Below are 20,351 nucleotides of genomic sequence, written 5' to 3'. Positions count from 1 at the left end.
GGTAGGGAAGTTCTAGGCATCTTCTAGAATAGGTTACACGGTCAGCACAACATTGTGGGCCGAAAGGCCTGTAATGTCTGTTAGATTTCTATGTTTCTATGATTCATCCATTGATAGGTTCTTTCAGTTTGTAAGAACTTTACCTGTTTCTGGAAATTCTTTGCAATTTATAAATCTTTTAGAATTCAGAACTCTTTTAAAAATCAGAAATCCTCTGTGAGATTTAAATGTGTGTTAAGAACTATTTGTCTAAATTGAAATGTATATCATTATAAATAAAATAAACTGTGTTTAAATTACACACACAAAATGCTGGTGGAACACAGCAGGCCAGGCAGCATCTATAGGGAGAAGAGCTGTTGACATTTTGGGCCGAGACCCTTCATTACTTAAATTCACTACTGCGAAGCCTCTGCCAGTGATGCCTACACTGAAGAAGAAGGGTCTCGGCCCAAAACGTCGACAGCACTTCTCCCTATAGATGCTGCCTGTCCTGCTGTGTTCCACCAGCATTTTGTGTGTGTTCTTGTTTGAATTTCCAGCATCTGCAGATTTCCTCATGTGTGTTTAAATTATTTTGTTAACTGGAAGTATCTATCCGTGGTAAACAGGGGGAATCCATCACTCAAGTAATAGATATTGGCAGCTAGATCTTGCTGTAGAGACTAGACAGAGAAGTAAGCTAGTCTTCAAATTGTAGGCTGACACAGTATAACTTTCCATAGAGATCTATATTGGATAGAACTTAAATTTTCCTTAGGAGCTTAGGGCTTTGCGGACAGTTAACCCAATAACATCAAATTTACAGCAGCCTCTGATACTGGGATGTATCCCTGCAACAGTAGTTGCATCCTAACTGACATCAGATTTTCATCATGAAGGTAATAATGGCAGGCCTTAACAGTCAGCTTAAACCTGTATTCCTTCTCCAGAAGGAAATAGTTCTTAAGCCACAATTACAACACAGTGATACAGAGAGTAGTGCTGCTGCCGGGTAGGTCTAGTGGCCCCAGTTCAACCCTGACCTCAGGTGTTGTCTGTGTGGAGTTTGTACTTTTTATTTTGATGAACATGTATGTTTCCTCTGTATGAGCCAGTTTCCTCCCACATACTCAAAATATGTAGACTTGGTCCACTGAATTACCCCTGATATGTGAATACTGGCTCTATGGGAAGGTTGTGGATTTGAGGGAATTTAGGGAGAATAAAAGAGATAACGGTAGATTGTTTGCAAGAGTGCTTGATGGTCTGTGGACTTGGTGGGCTTAAAGAACTATATCTGTGCATTTTCTCTTAAAGACTTTATGACTCCCCACCACAGAATACTGGTCCTTACTTGATGTAGCAGAGACAAACCAGTGAGCAATAGTGGGTTATAAAAGTCCGTAACCTCATGAGAGGTGTAGATAAGGTGAATAGCCACAGTCTTTTTCCCAGGGTAAGAGTGCCCAAGTTTAACGTGTACAGGTTTAAGAATAGATTGGTAAAATTTAAATGGGATCTGAGGGGCAACTTTTTCACACAGAAAGTACTGTGTATGTGGAACAGGCTAACAGAGGAAGTGGTAGAGGTGGGTACAATTATGATATTTAAAAGGGATCTGGAGTCATGTAGTGTGGGAAAAGACGCTTTGGCCCAACTCATGCATGCTCACCAAGATGCCCACCAGGTCCTGCTTTTGATATCTATCGCTCTTTACTTTTTCTATCCATGTACCTGACAAATGCAACGTATCTGCTTCAACCAGTTCCTCTAACAGCTCATACCATTTTTTGGGTGAAGAATTTGCCAATCAGGCTTTTGTTAAACCTTTCTACGCTCACCCTAAATCGTTGCCCCTCCTCCCTCCAGTCTTCATTCCCAATGCTGGGAAAAAGTCTACATGCATTCACCTTATCATGCTCCTCATGATTATATATACCTCCGTATCCTACACTTCAAGGAATAAAGTTACACGTTGAGGAATATAGGCCAAATGCAGGTACATAGGTCTAACTCAATTAGACAGCTTGGTCAGCACAAGTTGGGCAAAAGTGCGTATTTCTGTGCTTTATGGCTCCAATACAATGACAGAAAACTTCACAGAGCTATTCCTGCTCTGGTAGCGTGTATCCTATCTTACCTGCACCAAGTGCTTATCCAAACTTCCAACTACGTAACCACCACAGACATCGGTGCAGCTCCAGGGAATCTCCCATCTGATCCAACTTCTGAATCAGACCGGGTAAAGCTGATGTATAAGTTGCAAAGAAAGCGAGAATAAAAACAATCACAGTCCATTAAGGCAAAGATCACTACAACATTGAGCATACCTGCAAGGAGCTCTGCCACAAGAAAGCAGCATCAATCACCAAGGGTCCTCACCACCCAGGCCACCTTCTCTTCTCACTACTACCATGAAAATGGAGGTACGGTAGCCTTAAGTCCCACACAACCAGGTTAAGGAACAGTTATTACCCTACAAACATCAGGCTCCTGAATCAGCACAAATACTTTCAATCACCCTAACATTGAACTATCCCACAATCTGTTGACTCACTTCCAAGGACACTAAACCTCATGTTCTCAGTATTATTTATTCATTTTGAACAATTTGTCTTCTTCTGTACATTGGTTGTCTGTAAAGCTTAGTTTATGTATAGTTTCTGAATAATGCTATTATATTTGTTTATTTTCCTGTAAATGTCCACAGGAAAATGAATTTCAAGGTACCATATGGTGACATATATTTGTTAATAAATTGAGTTTGAATTTTGAACTTTGAAACTTGAATGATGGTATTTTGTCAGGAAAGTTGTTAAAACATTAAAATATATAACAAGACAGATGCTAAGCAGCTTGTATGGTACACTCATTGGCCACAGGAGACACCTAATAAAAGTGGCCAATGAACAGAGGTCATCTGCAGCTGTAGTCTATCCACTTCAAGGTATGACATGGTGTGCATTTAGAGATATTGTTATACACACCAATGTGGCAACACATGTTTATTTCAATTATAGTCACCTTCCTGTCAGATTGAAGCAGTCTAGCCACTCTCCTCTGACCTCCCTCATTAACAAGGAATTTTTGCCCATAAAGCTGCCACTCCCTGGTTGTATTTTTGTTCATTTATCACACCATTCTCTGTAAACTCTGGAGACTGTTATGCGTGAATATCCGAGGACATCAGCAGTTTCTGAAATAGTCAAATCACCCTGTCTGGCACCAACAATCATTCCACGGTCAAAGTCACTTAGATCACATTTCTTCCCCATTCTGATGTTTGGTCTGAACAACAACTGAACCTCTTGACCACATCTGCATGCTTTTATGCATTGAGTTGCTGCCACCTGATTGGCTGATTAGATATTTGCATTAATGAGAAGGTGTCCATGAAGGTTAACGAAATGGCCAGTGAGTGTATTTTCGGCCGCATAAACTGCAGACACATAAACAGCAAATCACTGTGCCATTAGCTTTGAAAGAAAATAACCTTAAATATTCATATATTGTTAATTTGTTCACTGCAGCACAAACTCCAATCTTCATGTCATATTTAGTGTGTAGAACAAAAAGGCTAACTAAGACTTATAATGATCTTGAAATTCAATCTTACAGCACTGATTAGTTCGATGTGACTTGACTGAGGATGAACGTTTCTTAGAGTGAAACCAATAAGTGCCATGTCTTTGTCATTTTGTCTCGTTCTTGAAATTCAGCAGCACAAATCACATTTGCATATTTGACAGGGATTTCTTTTGTACTTCAAGAGCAGAGTTCTTCTGAAAGGCTCTTTCAAACTCTTGGGTCTTGGCAGCAGATCTATAAATGAACCACTTGTTGGCACAATCTGTAGAGATCATTTTGCACACCATTTATGGTGCATGTCTATTTTCTAAGCCATGGTGTTTCATTAACGCAGTTGGAAATCAGTCAAGGTATAAAATACACAATGTTCCCCCAGGAAAATGCAGTGGTATGTACAACATTTATATGTTGTATCAGAGACTCACACTTATGTGTAAGTATATTCTAAATCTTTGCAAAAGGTTAGGTTAACTCTGTGATTTAAGTTTTCTCATAGCTTTCATCTAATTGTCTATTTATAAAATATACTGAGTCTCAAATGGAAGTAACTAAGTATAAAACATATTTGTGAAACTTAGAAAAAACATTTGTTAAGGGGCCCTTGATGCAATTTTTGTTGATGTCATTTTAGGTATGGAGAAATATGACTTGCTTTCCATTTCTGTTATTTACTGCCAAGAACAACAATCTCAGGAAAGGGACAGGCTTGCTCTGCCAGCTCACCAGCAAATGCATTCATGTAAAATTCCCTTTGTACTCTACTTAACAGATTAATGGCTGAATTTCAATTGTGCAGTTACAAATTTTACATAAACACATTACCCAGCACGCCACCAGAGGAAATTAAACACTTAATTGTTCAACCAAAACTCTGACTACGGTTGCATTTGTGAAGACTGTCCCTGCTTGTGTTTGTAGTAAATTCATGAATACATTCAAATCCAGGAGGGGCGATTTTGAACTTGCCCATCTGGAAATGAGTAGCTTCTAAAACTGGCAACTACTCTGAAAGGTAGCAGGAGGAAAATCTATTCTAACGCATTGAGGACTTAGTTACAAACACTAACAATTAAAGGGATTGTGCAAGATGGGATGAGGGACAGACAAATGGAAAAGTATCAATAGAACAAGATGAAGTAGAAAGGGGAGAGATGGAAGCACTGCTGGGGTGATAATCTTTAACCAGTGGTGACAAAGATTAGATGTAAAAGAAACTTTGGAAATCTGGGAAAGAGTGGAGTTGATTCAAGAAAAAGGGAAAGTTGTGGCTCATTTCACTAACTAAATACAGGTACACCTCAAGGATGCATGCTTAGCCCACTGCTCTACTCTTTTGACACTTGTTTGGCCAAGCACATCTGAAATGCCATCTATAAATTCAAAAATGAAACCTGAATCTCAGATGGTGATGAAGAGGTTTACAGGAATGAGATCGTCTGGTTGAGTAATGTCGCAACAGCAAGTCATAAGAGCAAAGAGCCTGTCCTGAAGACATACCAGAACATCTGCTATCTACTCATTTCCATAGATGCTGCCTGACCTGCTGAGTTCCTCCAGCATTTTGTGTGTTGCTTAAGACCAAAGAGCTGAAAGTAGACTTCATGAAGGGTTCATTGAGTGGTTAGTGGTGGAACTTCAAATTCCGGGGTCTTAATATCTCTGGGCCCAGAACATTGATGAAGAAGGGGTGGTGAGCTTTCATTGGGAGTTCGAGGAGATTTGGTATGTCACAAAACACTCTTAAAAATTTCTATAGATGCATACAACCTGGTATGGAAGCTGCAATGCACAGGATTTCAAGAGGCTCTACAGAGATATAGCTCCAGAGTTAGCTCCATTACCAGTACAATCTTCCCCACCATTGAGAACATCTTCAAGAGGCAATGCCTCAAGAAGGTGTTATCCTTCTTTAAGGACCCTCAACCATATCCAATTCTCATTACCACCATCAGAGAGGAAGTATAAGAGCATGAAGATCAATACTAAATGATCTAGGAACAGCTTTTTCCCCTCCACCATCAGATTTCCAATTGGCCCATGAACTCTGAACATTAACTCACTATTCCTTTTTTATGCAACATTTATTTATCCTTACTATTTATAGATTTTTATGTCTTTGCATTCCACTGTTGCCGCAAAACAAATTTCACGTCATATGTCAGTGATAATTAATCTGATTCTGATTCTGGAAGGCAGGAGAGTCTAAATGATGAATAACCCAATGGACATGAGTGCTAAGAGTGTGGAAAAGGGCATTGTGAATATCAAAAGCTAGTTCTGGAAGAAGTGTAAATAGAAGAAAGTGGATAAATATGTGACTTTTCCATTATTTGTTTTTGTGATTTAATTTCTCCTGCTTTTAAACCTACAACTAACTTGGCATTAGATTCTCTTCATTCTTCCTTTTTTTTCTACAATGTAAAACTCATTATGCCACTATCTTCTGAATTTGATCCAAAACATTAACTCTGTTTCTCTCTGTGCAGACACTCTCTGATCAGTGGTATACATACAGTATTTTCCGCCTTTACTTTTGCTTTCTGAAAAGTGCAGCATTTTGCTAAAAGGTAGAAAGAGGCTGGACTGAGCAATTAGCCTGAATGACTGAATGAAGGGCATCATGGTAGTGTAACACTATTACAGCACCAGTGACCCAGGTTCAATTCCTGCCACTGCCAATAAGGAGTTTGTACATTCTCCTCATGAGCACATGAATTTCTCTGTGTGTTCCAGTCTTCTCCCACATTCCAAAGATGTATGGATTCGTGGGTGTACTTGGGCAGTGTGGGCTCTTCTGGCTGTAAAGGGTCTGTTAACAGGCAGCATCTCTAATTAAAATAAATAAAATATCCTATTACCGTGTTGTAAATTTGCTGTGATTCTGTCCAATGCAACTGAGGAAATCTTCAGTGCATCTCTGATGTCAGGAAGCAGTAGCTGCAAAGGCATTCTAAGAAACAGTTGCAGGCTGATCAGTTCTGTTAATTCCTGGAAGTACTTTGATTATTTTGCAACACAGGATCAGAGAATGGTGATCCTAAAACAGACTCTGATTAAGGAAGGGCACATGAATTGCGATACGAGGCTTGACGGTCAAGCCTTTCAATTTCAGCTACTTAACTAAATCGTAGCTTCACACCACTGCTCTAGAAACCATTTATTACCAATTTTATTAATTTTTTTTTTACATTTTATTTTTTTTTCAAATGGAACATCAAAGAATTCAAACAGTATGCAGGAATGTTCATGAAGTTACCACTGAGCAAACTACAGAATTTACCATACTTGTTTTGGAAAATGGAAATAAAATGAAAAGTTTTTTTTACTAGTATATTTACATAGTGCCTAATCATGAATAGCAACTAATCCCAAGAATTCTGCCCATGAATAAATTATCCATGATATCTATACAGAGTGGAAAATGATTAGATCACTTAAAGTCATTCACTGCCAAATTAATACTGGAATCATCCTGTGCCATGTACTGAGAGGAACACTGCAAGGTTCCACGTTGAAATATAATGCGGCAGAACATTGTGGAAGTTAACTAAATACTGTATATTAACCAGCTGTGATCATTGTATTTAGAAATAGCTGAAAAAGACAGCTTCAAGAAAAAGCAACTCTTGCAAGGTCCAAACAATTACTAATTTTTTTTTTACAATTTCTACTGTATATGGCAGATAACTCATTGTTTAGGTGACATAGTGTCATGCAAAATATGATGAACTGTTTCAAGGCTATAAATGTCATTCGCTTTCTTTTTCTCTCTGAGGATATCATCCTTTATCATTTTCCTTATAGATTTTTAAATTTTATTTTTGCCATTTGCGTGATCACAACTTTTGTTCTACTGTAAAATGATTCCCATTGCTGTGAGACCACATCCTCCATTTCTATAATGACTGGAGAGTTGATTCATCCTGTAACACTAACTGGAGTCCTCAGAACTTTGTGGATAGTATCTTGGCATCAGTTTACGTAGTAGAGCCAGTAGATCAGGTTGAAGAGAGAAAAAACGACTGGAAATACTATCCTTGACCACCGGTCTATGGCGTTAACATCAGTCAGATTTGGGATTTTGATTTTTAACTGGGATGACCTTCTTCGCAACCGGTTCTTTTTGGCCTGGGCAGCATTTCTGTCAGGCGTGCCGCGGCCCAGTCCTACACGGGCTGTGCTTTGTTTCCTGTACTGAATTCCTGAGTTGTCAAAGGACATCACTGAATTCCTCGACTCGGTCACACTTGTCGTCACTTCGGTAGCTGCGACTTCATTGTGGATCTCCAGGGTAGAGAGCAAGATATTTCCATGGGCGTCCACCTGGATGCAAAAGTAAAAGTGCATGTCAGTCATGTTTCCTGAACAGAGACGTGCAACACAGTCAGAAAATGTTCGACATAGTGTACTGAAACAACAAAATATAACAGGCACTGAATAAGAAGTTAAGACATAGAAACGGGGTTGGAATTGTAAAGCATCTGAGCACAAAGGATTGTGCGGACTGCCGGGGCAATCACCGGAGATATTTATCAGGAACAAATTTTATACAGAGCCCTTAACATTGTCAAGGACCCATCCCAAACATCTTGCAATCTCTTTAATCCTCTAGCAAAAGGCAGGAGGTACCATAGCTTTATAACAAGGACTGCTAAGATGGGAAAAAATCTTCATCCCCCAGGACAAGAGACTATTAAACTCCTTGCCATTACCCAGGTCTCATCATGTTTGAAGCTCCAATAGTGTTTTAATGTTTACTTTCTATCTTGTGTCATAAGTGCATCTTATGCTAAATGTCAATCTTCTGAAATATATTTTATTATTTGCAAAATTATTTGTGGTAATATTACTTCATGCAGTGTGTGTGAGGAATATGAACCGTGTTGTGCATCTTGGTCAAGAGAAAAGCTGTTTCGTTTGGTGGTATTTATGTATAGTTTACCTGAACAATAAACTTGAATGTGGGTATCAATCTCTGAAATGGATCTCTTTTCAAAAAAAAAAATCATGGTGGCATCTTTGCCTCAGATCCATTTTACTGTCTCTCTTTATACCTCTAGTACCGAAAAATATCACTAGGCATTGACTTTGTTCAATATCCAAGGAACCGTCACCATCAGAACAAATGAAACTCAATGGACATTACATAAGACAATAGGACAATCAAAATGTATGCTCTGGGGAGGGGTCAAGTGCAACAGGCACAACGTCAAAACTGGGGGGAGCTAAGAATTAAGAAGGGATTTTAACATGTCAGTGCTGGTGCAACAGATCTCAAGAGAAAGCCATCAAAAAAGGTGATGAAGGTGTATTGAGACAGCAAATTACCTATATTGGACAGAAGTGTTTGAAAAAGATGAGCTAATTAGATCAAATGCCCCACTATCCCCTTTAGGTAGTTATGCACTTATGTTATGAACAGCTGCAAAAAAATACTTTCGGCAACTCAAGAGGAATTCTGGGAGCATTTACCTGACTGGCTATACTTTATTGGGAGCTTGAGATTTTGTATATCAACAAAAAACTCTCGCAAGTTTCTACAAAGAACATTCTGACCGGTTGTATCACCATTTGCTATGGAGGCTACAAGGCACAGATTGAAAAATGCCCCAGAGTGGTTGCAGACTCAGCCAGCTCCATCAGGGGCACTAGCCTCCCACCATCATGAACATCTTCAAAAGGTGATGCCCCAAGAAGGTGACATCCATGATTAAGGACCCCCATCATCCTGAAAATGCTCTCTTGTCATTACTATAGGAGGTATTGGAGCCTGAAGACACATAATCAATGCTTTAGGAACAGCATCTTCCTTTCTGCCATTTCTTTTTTAAAATTTTTAAATATATTACTTATTGTAACATAGTACTTTTCTTAATCTATTGCGTTATAGGGCTGCTGCAGAACAACAGATTTCATAAGTATGCGATCATAAACCTGATTCTGATTCTGGTTGAAAGCCAGGGCAGGATTTGGATAGAGGTATTTTGATGTCAAGTGACATTATAACTTAGAGCAGGGGTTCCAAACCTTTTTTATGCCATGAACCAACACCATTAATCAAGTAGCCCACGGACCCCAGGTTTGGAACCCCTGTCTTAGAGTATTGGAGCACAGATACAAATCCTTCAGCCCTTGCTGTCCATGTTGACCATTAAGCTCTCATTTAGAGAAATACTTCTACCAGCACTTGGTCCATAGTCTTCTATGTCTCCTGATTCATATGTTTATTTAGATCCTTCTTGTGACATCATCTGCCTCTGTCAATGTCTTAAGTGGTGCATTCCAGATTCCAGTTCCCTCTGGGTAGGGAAATCTTTTGCTTGATGAGCTGTGGGGACTTCACATTCTACAGTCACTGTGCCTTGGTCATTCATTGGGATTTGTGGCCATGATCACAGCTGAACCCTTGCCAGAGGATCAGACCAGACCTCAACTTACTGCCTGTTACACCATTGGCATTTAGGGCAGCAATGAAATTCCTCTATCTCTGCCTGTATAGAAGGACTTTTCATTGCTATTTCCATAACAATTGTTTTTGACCATTAGTGTTGTTATCCCTAGCTGAACCTCTGAACCTGGTGGACTGGTGGACTACTGTTGGTCTCACCTCTACTCTTTGACCTGTTTGTCATGGGTGACCTTACCAAGAGCAAACGCACAAGGCCCTGACTCCAGCCGATATATTTCTCCAGGTCATTGAAGCGCACAAGCCTCCAAACCCTATGCCAAGGTTGTAGACTTCTTGGAGGAGTTCAGATCTTAGCTCCTGTTGTAACCACTGGGAATTTGCAGAACTAACAGAATGAATAGCAAGATTGATTCTTCTTATAAAGTCTTTATGTGTTAGTGGCTGGAAAATAATAAGACTAGAATTGGAGTGAAAATTAAGAGTTAATTTAATTGCACTGCAAAACATAAAATGATTCTAATTATATTTTATTAAATAGAATAGTGAATAACAGAAATTAACTCATTTTAAAGGCTTCCTTTGGGAAAGTAAATTTATTATCAAAGTATGTACATATTACTATTTACTATCTTGACGTTCATTTTCTTATAGGTACTTATAGGAAAATAAAGGAATACAATAGAATCTATAAAAAATTATACAGACAAGGATTGATAAATGAATGCACAAAATATGATAAACTGCATATAAAAATTAATACTAAGAACATGAGATGTAAAGAGTCCTTGAAAGTGAGTGTGTAGGTTGTAGAACCAGTTCAGAGTATTGTTAATTGAAATTATCCACACTGGTTCAGGAGGGTTGAAGGGTAATAACTGTTCCTGAACCTGATGGTGCTGGAGAACTTAGCAAACACAGATTTTTGATCTCAGTGGATCTGTTTGACCAGATGAAAATCTTTAAAATGGACTGAAGAGCCTGTGGCTTGTTGCACAAGCAAGGCCACCTTCTCCACCATGGGGTTTACAGTATATGGTGGGGACACATTTGTATGCTGCTGATGATGGCTAATGGGATAATAGGAAAGGGGATAAAATGAAATTTCGTTAAATTGACTGGATCCCCTTTATGTTTTCCTGCAATAATACAAACTGAGCTCATGGTAGGTGAAAAAATTAGAGCATTATCTAGCTGGGTTGTGTTCTACTATCTTGATAGCCCATGATAACCAATCACAGTAATCCAACTCTGTTAGTCTACAATAGGCACACATAGTGGTGAGGAAAAGTTCAGGGAAACTCATTGGTGCAAACTCACTATTTCTTCCATGTATTCTTAACCTACCATGTCCAATTATTCTATCCCACATAACAAAATAGCATTTCTCAGAAGAAACCTATTTCCTTTCCTTCTGAATGTACCAGTGATATCTGTTTCCACCATCTCTTTTAGGAGTGTTTTTGCGCACTGAACCGATATTTTCACTGATTAGTTCTGTGGCTCCTCAAAGCTTTTTCCATTATCTACAAGGTACACAGGTGTGGTAGGATAGACTCCATTTACCTGAATGAATACAGCTGCAAAGACATTTCAAAGTATATTATCTAAGTATGTGTACCATATACAACCCTGAGATTTATTTTCTTGGAGGCACCCACAAGAAAAAAACAAAGAGGTACAATGAAATCCACAAAGAAAAACAAGATTGACAAACATCCAATGTGTAAAAAGGTGACAAGTCAGCTCAGTTCAATTTTAGTTTACTGTCATTTAGAAACCACAAATGCAATGCAGTTAAAAAGTGAGACAACGTTCTCCAGAATGATATCATAAAAGCACATGACAAAACAGACTACACCAGAAAATCCACATAACGTTTGGTAATCCCCAAATCCAGAGTCCGGAGAGGCTGCTGAGTATTAATATCGCGCTACCATCTTAGCGCGTTCCCCGGAAAGGAGCTCCAAATCCACCAGACCAGACAAAACAAGACTACCCAGACACAACAAGTCGAAAGACCAACTCTACCACACAACAAACCAAAAACTAAAGCTACAAGACCTACACAAAGCCACATAGTTACATATAGTTAGAGTTAACATATAGTTATAACAGTTCAAACAATACCATAATTGATAAAAAAAAACAGACCATGGGCACAGTAAAAATAGTCCAAAGATGTTAAAAGACTATAAGTTTGAAAGAAACCACCACACAGTTTCCACAAGTCCTCAGGGTCCCGATAGACTCATCATCCCATACAGGCAGCAGAAGGGAATACCCCCGCTATGGACTTCCACGGCTCTGGACAATGAAAGCTCCATCAGACCCAGCCTCACAGACGCAGCACACAGTGAAAGCGCCCAACTACAGTGGACTCTGAGTCCGTCGAACCTCCGACCATCCCATCCGGCATAGCCTCTCTGAGCACCATCCTCTGCCAAGCGCACTACGATGTCCCCACCCCCGCCACTGGCAACTCGACCCCAAGGACTGGGGGCCTGTTCTTCTCAGCAGAGACCTGGACCTCACAGCAGCAGCAGCAATGAAGAAGGCCTTCCTGGAGATTTCCAGATGCTCCTCCGTGCTCCCACATCTGTTTTTCATCAGATTAGGATTGTGCATGGCACCCCGCTTAACAAATAACATATCAGCTCCGGAGTGGCCAAAGCAAACTGTGTCATGCCACCATCTTGGTTACAGCCATGCAAATAATAAAAAAAGTAAACAAATAACACTTGAACATTAGCTGCAGAGTCCACGAATGTGAATCCACAGACTGCGGAATCAGTTCAGCTCTGAGGTCAGTGAAGACAGTCGAGATGACTTCAGGGCGACAACTGTTCCTGAACCTGGCGGCGTGGGGACCCAACATTCTTGCACCTTCTGCCTGAGGGTACAGAAAAGGGTAGAAGAGGGGGAGACAAATCAAATGTATGCTGATGGGGGATCTTGGTTGGCATGGAGCAGAGGGCCTGAACACTATTTTTTCCCCTCTCGGGCCCCAGTGCTTTAATTTGGCTTGAATTCCAACCCAGCGCTTTCCCTTCTGGCCGAACTTCATCCACTTCAAGGTGCTATACCTGCCATTTCAGTGAGTCAAGTTTGCCAAATCTTTCAGGAGGTGGTAAAATCACGTTCATTTATATGGTTCTAAAGTATGTTTCTTAAAAGGTGAATTTCAGGCTGTGGATTGCAATGATCATAGTTCAAAAGTATTTTGAGTAGTTTTGTGAGCTGCCTGCAAATTGTCAGCATATATCACATGCAGCATCTTGACACAACCATTGACAAAGCAGCACACTTCTTTGCTGATCTGCCGCCCTCAACATTCATTCAGTCTCAGTGCAGTGTGAACCATCTGCAAGATACTCTACATTTACTTACTAATATCATTCTGCATCACTTCCTAGAAGGTCAGGGACAACAGGCACAATGGATTACCTGAGCCTTCAAGTTCCCTTCAGCTCATACAATGACCTCTCTTAGATATCAGTGTCCCTCCACCTTCACTAGTCTAAATCCTGGAACTCTCTCTCACTTCAACAATATTGTGAGATACCATCAGCAGTGAAGGTTTAAGAAGATAAACCGCCAACTTTTCAAGGTCAGTGAAGAATGGACAATAACTAATTGCCATTGATGTCCACATCCCACAAATGAATGAAGGAAATGATTATCCCTCCTGTGTGCAGGCAGAACCTCCAGCTCTACAAGAGCTGAATGGATAAAGTAATTGCTTAACATAATCTGCATTGTCTGGACTCAAAAGTCTGAAGTTATGTTTCCACCTAATCAATTCTTTTCCACAGGGTATTTATCCAAGTTACCTTATTGTTCCTGGTACCAAATCCCATCACACTTCCAGATAATCCTCACACTGCAGGGACCAGGAGTATAGATTTTTCAGAAAGGGCTTTCCAGTATTTCCAGAATTTCTGTTTTTATGTAAAAGTTCCAGCATATGCATTTTTTAATTTTCAAATCCATCAACACTGAATATACTCCATAACTTACAGACTCACTTTCAAGGACTCTAAACTCATGTTCTCAATATTACTTATTTATTCATTAAAAAAAAAATCTTTATATTGTATTTGCAGATTGATTGCTTGTCAGTCTTTGTGACAAAATAAATATAGTTTTTCATTTTGTATCTTTTGTATATTTTTTGTACTTTTATGAATGAATCTCAGGGTAGTATATGACCAGAAAATCCCAGATAAAGTAGTGGGTATGGCCTAGTCCATCACAGGTGAAGTCCTCCACACCATTGAACACATCTAGACAAAGGAAGGAAAGCAGCATCCATCATCAGGGACTCCCACCACCCACGTCATGCTCAGGGGCAGGGGCCTTAGGACTCAGACCATCAGTTTCAGGAACAATTATTACCCCTCAGCCATCAGGCTCTTGAACCAAAGGGGATAACTTCACTCAACTCCACTTGCACCATCATTGAAATGTTCCCATAACCTATGGACTCTCTTTCAAGGACTCTTCAGCTCAAGCACTCGATATTTATTGTTTATTTAATTATCATTATTATTTCCTTCTTTTTTATTTGCACAACTTGTTGTCTTCTGCACACTGGTTGAATGCCCAAGTTGGTGCAGTCTTTCATTGATTCTATTGTGGTTATTAGATCTATTGAGTATGCCTGCAAGAAAATAAATCTCAGGATGGCATATGATAATGTTTATGTATTCTGAAAATAAACTTATTCTGGACCTTGATGAATACTATCTTGTTATTCCTCTTTTGCACTGCTATTTATTATTGTAAGGAGGCCATTTTTATGTCTTGCATTGTACTGCTGCCACAAAACAACAGATTTCATGACATACACTGTGTCAGTGATAATAAACCTAATTCTGATTCTCATTCTGCCTCTGTACTACCACTGTTGAGGATCCAATCTGCAAGGGACAATGTGGGAACACACACCACAATAAACATCTCCCAACCCTACTATCTCCTCAACAAAGTGACCCTGTCACTAGCCAATTTCCCAGAGCTCAGATTTGAACATGTATTCCCATTCCTTCTGGGAGTACCGTCAGAACCCAGTAACTTCATCCATGCTTAATGAATGCAACTTTACTTGTATCACTGATATCCTGCAACAGAAAATCATTACCAGTTCATTAGTTCAGCCCTGCTTCCAAAGAGCTTTATGAATACCACATTAAAATGAAAGCTTTCCTCTGCTAATGCTATCTTTTAAATAATCTCTAATGTATTATATTTAATATTTCACAGCATAATATTTATTGAAGCCCTTAGGGAAAGCCCACTTAAGAGATTAATGACCCAGAAACAAAAAAAAAATCATCTTCAGATTTTTTTTTTCTCTCAATGCTCATTACTCTGAGCCAGAGTGCCGGGTTGGAGCGGGTCTGTGCATTGAGCAGTGGGCCAGCAATAACTATGAAAGGAAACATGCTGTCTTCAATATCTCAATGTCCATTAACTACCAATGGCATTCAGAGTACACTGCAAGACATTTACACCGAGTTGTACTTTTCTGGTTTGAGGTTAATGAAGATGTTTGGGGGTGGGGGGGGCAAATTTATTTTTTAAAACACGGCCAGGGATGTGCTGTTAGGGATGATGGTGGAGGCAAATATGAGAAAGATGTCTGAAAGGCTCTTACACAGTTCTATGACCATGGAGCGATATGGACATTGTGCAGGCAGAAGGGTTTTTGGATTTGGTTTATTATTAAGTTCAAGTTCAAATTTAATTGTCATTCAGTCATCCATGAATACAACCAAACAAAATTGTTTGGGAACTTGGGGGCCAAGATGCAAAACATAATACCAACAATCGTATATAGGACAAGGCACAGATGGCACATATAGGATTGCAAACATATATAAGATAGCAAACATATACAAGTTAGCAGTAAACTGCAGTCACACGAAAAAAACTAGTCCCTGAGTCCATGAATGTTGCAGCAGTCAAACATAATAGAGCTTGTCTTTTGCCAACAAACACTAGGGCACAGCACCCACTCCAGCATGGATGCCACATCACACAGCACCCAACACTCTGGTGGAGTGCAAAACTTCAAGGCCTTCCCCTTGCTTGGCTGCAAACAGACAACACCCAGGCTTGAGACCTACTCCTCGCTATGGCTGAGGACATGCAGCTCCCCCACCATCTGGCCCTGCTGTTTTCCAATAAGCAAATGAATTGGACTTGCAGCATTCCACACCACCAATCACAAGAAACGCAATAAGACGATCACTCGCTGTTTTTCTACACACCTCCTTTGGGCACCGGTGCCTCTTTGTTGCAGCCACACCAACTTCGGCTCCTTCAGTTCCACCGCCAATGAGCAACTCATTGATGGGATAGCCCTGCAGTACTTTAAGTTCTTAATGTCTAGCAGGGTCTTGAGATTGTAAAAAGATATGTTTGAGTAAGACAGTAGCACCTTTGGTTGACCCTGCATAAGCCGCTGCGTGCAAACACGCTGCCATCGTACCAGAAGATCACTGTGGCTTCACTGTATCTTGGCACATTGTGATTACTGTCACATGTAGCAAGATACAGTGAAAAGCTTGTGTTGAATACTGTTCATACAAATCAGGCCATTACCCAGCGCATCGCAGTAGAAGAAGGTAAAATAATGATAATGGAAAATTAAATGTAAAATCTACCGAACAAGTGCAGCGTAGGTAAATGAAATGTGCCTGATCATAACGAAGCAGATTGTGAGATCAGGTACCCACCTTATCATACAAGAAGTCTGGTCAAGAGTCTAATAACATGGGATAGACGCTGTCCTTGAGCCTGGTGGTGCATGATTGCAGGCTTTTGTGTCTTTGGCCTGAGGGGAGAGGGGAGAAGAGGAAATATCTGGGTGGATGGGGTCATGGATTATGCTAGCTGCTTTACTGAGGCAGCCAGAACTATGGACAGGGTCCAAAGAGGGGAGGTGGGCTCATGTGATGTGCTGAAAGTCTGGTTTAGTTAGGTGTTTGATTACTGGATTAAATAGTTTGGCACAACATCGTAGGCTGAAGGGCCTGGCCCAGTGCTGTACTGTGATCAAAGAAGGCATACCAGCTCTGAGTAAAGCCCGCAATATTACAAGGAAGCTAAGGGATCAATAATACCTTGATTACTTATCAAGGCATATCAGGAGAAAATTGGCATAACTTGCTGAGTTTTGTGACCTTAATCACTTAGTTTCCAGTCATATCATTTTGCTGATCATGGCTATTTATCTATTGTTATTGATCTATGTTAATCCACATCCGTCCTAAATGTAACAAGTAAGAAAAGGAGAAAATAGTTGGAATTCTCTACCTTGAAGAGCTGGGTAGGCTGAGTCAAGTCAAGTCATGTCAAGTCACTTTTTTTGTCATTTTGACCATAACTGCTGGTACAGTGCATAGTAAAAAAGAGACAACGTTTTTCAGCATCATGTGTTACATGACACAGTACAAAAAACTAGACTGAACTACATAATAAAAAAACAACACAGAGAAATCTACACTAGACTACAGACCTACACAGGACTGCATAAAGTGCACAAAAACTGCAGGCATTTACGATAAATAATAAACAGGACAGTAGGGCAGTAAGGTGTCAGTCCGGGTATTGAGGAGTCAATAGACAATAGACAGTAGGTGCAGGAGTGGGCCATTCGGCCCTTCTAGCCAGCACCACCATTCACTGTGATCTTGGCTGATCATACACAATCAGTAGCCCATTCCTGCCCTCTTCCTATATCCCTTGACCCTGCTATCTCTAAGAGCTCTATAGCTTGGGGCAAGAAACTGTTACATAGTCTGGTTGTGAGAGCCCGAATGCTTCGGAGCCTTTTCCCAGACGGCAGGAGGGAGAAGAGATTGTATGAAGAGTGCATGGGGTCCTTCATAATGCTGTTCCCTTTGCGGATGCAGTGTGTAGTGTAAATGTCCGTGATGGCTGGAAGAGAGACCCTGATGATCTTCTCAGCTGACCTCACTATCCACTGCAGGGTCTTGTGATTCAAGATGATGCAATTTCCGAACCAGGCAGTGATGCAGCTGCTCAGGATGCTCTCAATACAACCCCTGTAGAATGTGATGAGGATGGGGGTGGGAAATGGACTTTCCTCAGCCTTCGCAGAAGGTAGAGACGCTGCTGGGCTTTCTTTGCTATGGAGCTGGTGTTGAGGGACCAGGTGAGATTCTCCACCAGGTGAACACCAAGAAATTTGTCATTGAATATATTCTCTCAGAAGGAATATATTCCATCTCTCACCTTATCTCCTTACCTGCCTATCATCTCCTTCTCCCTTTTTTCCATGGTTTTCTACCCTTTCCTATCAGACTCCCCCTTCTCCAGTCCTTTATCTCTTTCACCTAATAGCTTCCGAGTACCTTACTTTGCCCCCACCCCCTCCTGGTTTCACTGATGATCTACCACCTTGTACCTCTTCCTCCCCTCCCCCCACCTTCTTGCTCTGTCATCTCATCTTTTTTTTCCAGTCCTGATGAAGGGTTTCAGCCTGAAAGGTCGCCTGTACTCTTTTCCACAGATGCTGCCCGGCCTGCTGAGTTTCTCCAGCATTTTGTGGGTGTTGCTGGGACTTCCAGTATTGTTTCAGGACTTGACGGCCAAAGTTACAGCGAGAGGCTGGGCAGGCTAAGAAGTTATTCTTCAGAGTGCATGAAGGGTGGCCTGACAGAAATATATAAAAATCACAAGGCACCTAGATAGCGTGAATGAGGAAATCAAAAATTAGAGGATATCGGTTTGTTATTGGTGTATTATAATTATTCTCACATGCACTGAGGTATAGTGAAAATCTTAAACTGTGTGCTGTTCACACGGATTAAATTATTGCACAGTGCATTAAAGGCATACAAGGTAAAACAATTACAGAAAGCAGAATAAAGTACAACAGCAAAAGGACATAGGTTTAAGGTGGGAGGTGAGAGATTTAAAATGGACCTGAAGAACAATTTCTTCAGACAAAGGATGGTGTGGACGTATGGAACAAGCTGTCAGAGAAAGCTGGGGCAGGTATAATAACAACATTTAAACGACACTTGGACAGGTCCATGGGTAAGAAAGGTTTACGAGTCATTTAGGATAAACACAGGCAAATTCAAGGGGTGCTACGGTAGCATACAGGTTAGTGCAACCACTTTACATCACTAGCTATCACTGATAGGGGTTCGATACCCGCCACTGTCAGGATTCAATGTTATCGCCATGACTGCATGGCTTTCCTCTGGGCGCTCCAGTTTCCCCTCACGTTCTAAAGGCGTACATTTAGGGTTATGGTTAATATGTTGTAGGTATGCTATATTGGTGCCTGAACTGTGGCAATCCTTGCAGGCTGGATTTGATGCAAATGATGCAGCTCACTATGTTTATTTGTACATAGGGCATTTTAAAAGCTTTAAAAATAGGACTAGCTAAGATGGGCATCTTGGTCAGGATAGACGGGTTTCTATTCCTCTGTGGCAGGGCAGGCCTGAGAGGACAAGCAGCTGAACTCCTACTCCTGCTTCGCACACTCTCATGAACCTAAAGGAGCATCACAAACTGCTGGGGCTGGGGGACAAGTGTAAGTGAAACGAGTTCAGCGGGATATCTGTGACCCGGGTGCACGGCAAGTCTAATCTCCTTCACCAAACAGATTGGAACTAAGGCACTAAGGAGGGGAGAGCTGAGTAAAGCAATTAAAGGTGAAAATATGAAAGCAGGAGAAAGAATGACTTTAGAAACAGAGTGAAAAGAGATATTAAGTTACAGAGATATATCTAACTAGAAATTGGAATTGGAAACGAAAATTAAAAGAATTTTTCTGGTTGCAGGAATGAAAGCACATCAGTAAATCTGCTTCCTTTTTAAGTAGAATGAGGTTGTGTAAGACCTTAAGATATAGGCGTAGAATTGAGCCATTTAGCCAATTGAGTCTGTTCCACCATTCCATCATGGCTGAGTTATTATCCCTTGCCACTCCATTCTCCTGCCTTATAAGACTATAAAACATAGGAGCTGAATTAGACCATTCGGTCCATTGAGTCTGCTCTGCAATTCCGTCTTGGCTGATTTCTTACCCCTCCCATTCACCTGCCTTCCCACTAGCACCCTGATTAATCAAGAAACTATCAACCTCCACATTAAATATACCCATTGACCTGGACTCCACAGCTGTCTGTGGCAACAAATTCCACAGATTCACCACCCTCTGGCTAAGAGTAATGGTCATACTGATAAAAAAAAATATTTACAACTATTATGTATGTAATCTATAGTGAGTTTCATGGGATATGTATGCATAAATTCAGCAAGCTACTAATGAAAAAAAAGTTTCAAAAGACATTCGTGAGCTCATGCTCAAAAGATTCAACTAGCA

At 40.5% G+C, this 20,351-nt stretch overlaps 1 protein-coding gene across 2 annotated transcripts in view; it reads right to left on the bottom strand.

The window, feature by feature from the left end:
* Positions 1–6,766: 6,766 nt before the first annotated feature.
* gabrb3 (gamma-aminobutyric acid type A receptor subunit beta3) overlaps positions 6,767–20,351 on the bottom strand; it is a 540,833-nt gene continuing 527,248 nt past the window's right edge. For both annotated transcript variants that reach the window (XM_059963853.1, XM_059963852.1), the window contains one exon: positions 6,767–7,893. In XM_059963853.1, the coding sequence (XP_059819836.1) occupies positions 7,543–7,893 (351 nt within the window). In that variant the 3' untranslated portion in view covers positions 6,767–7,542. The remainder of the gene's footprint in view (positions 7,894–20,351) is intronic.

The sequence above is a fragment of the Hypanus sabinus genome, chromosome 3 (genome assembly GCF_030144855.1).
Source record: "Hypanus sabinus isolate sHypSab1 chromosome 3, sHypSab1.hap1, whole genome shotgun sequence".
NCBI lineage: Eukaryota > Metazoa > Chordata > Chondrichthyes > Myliobatiformes > Dasyatidae > Hypanus > Hypanus sabinus.
Note: the sequence above shows the minus strand (reverse complement) of the source record. Positions and strands in the feature narration are given on the sequence as shown.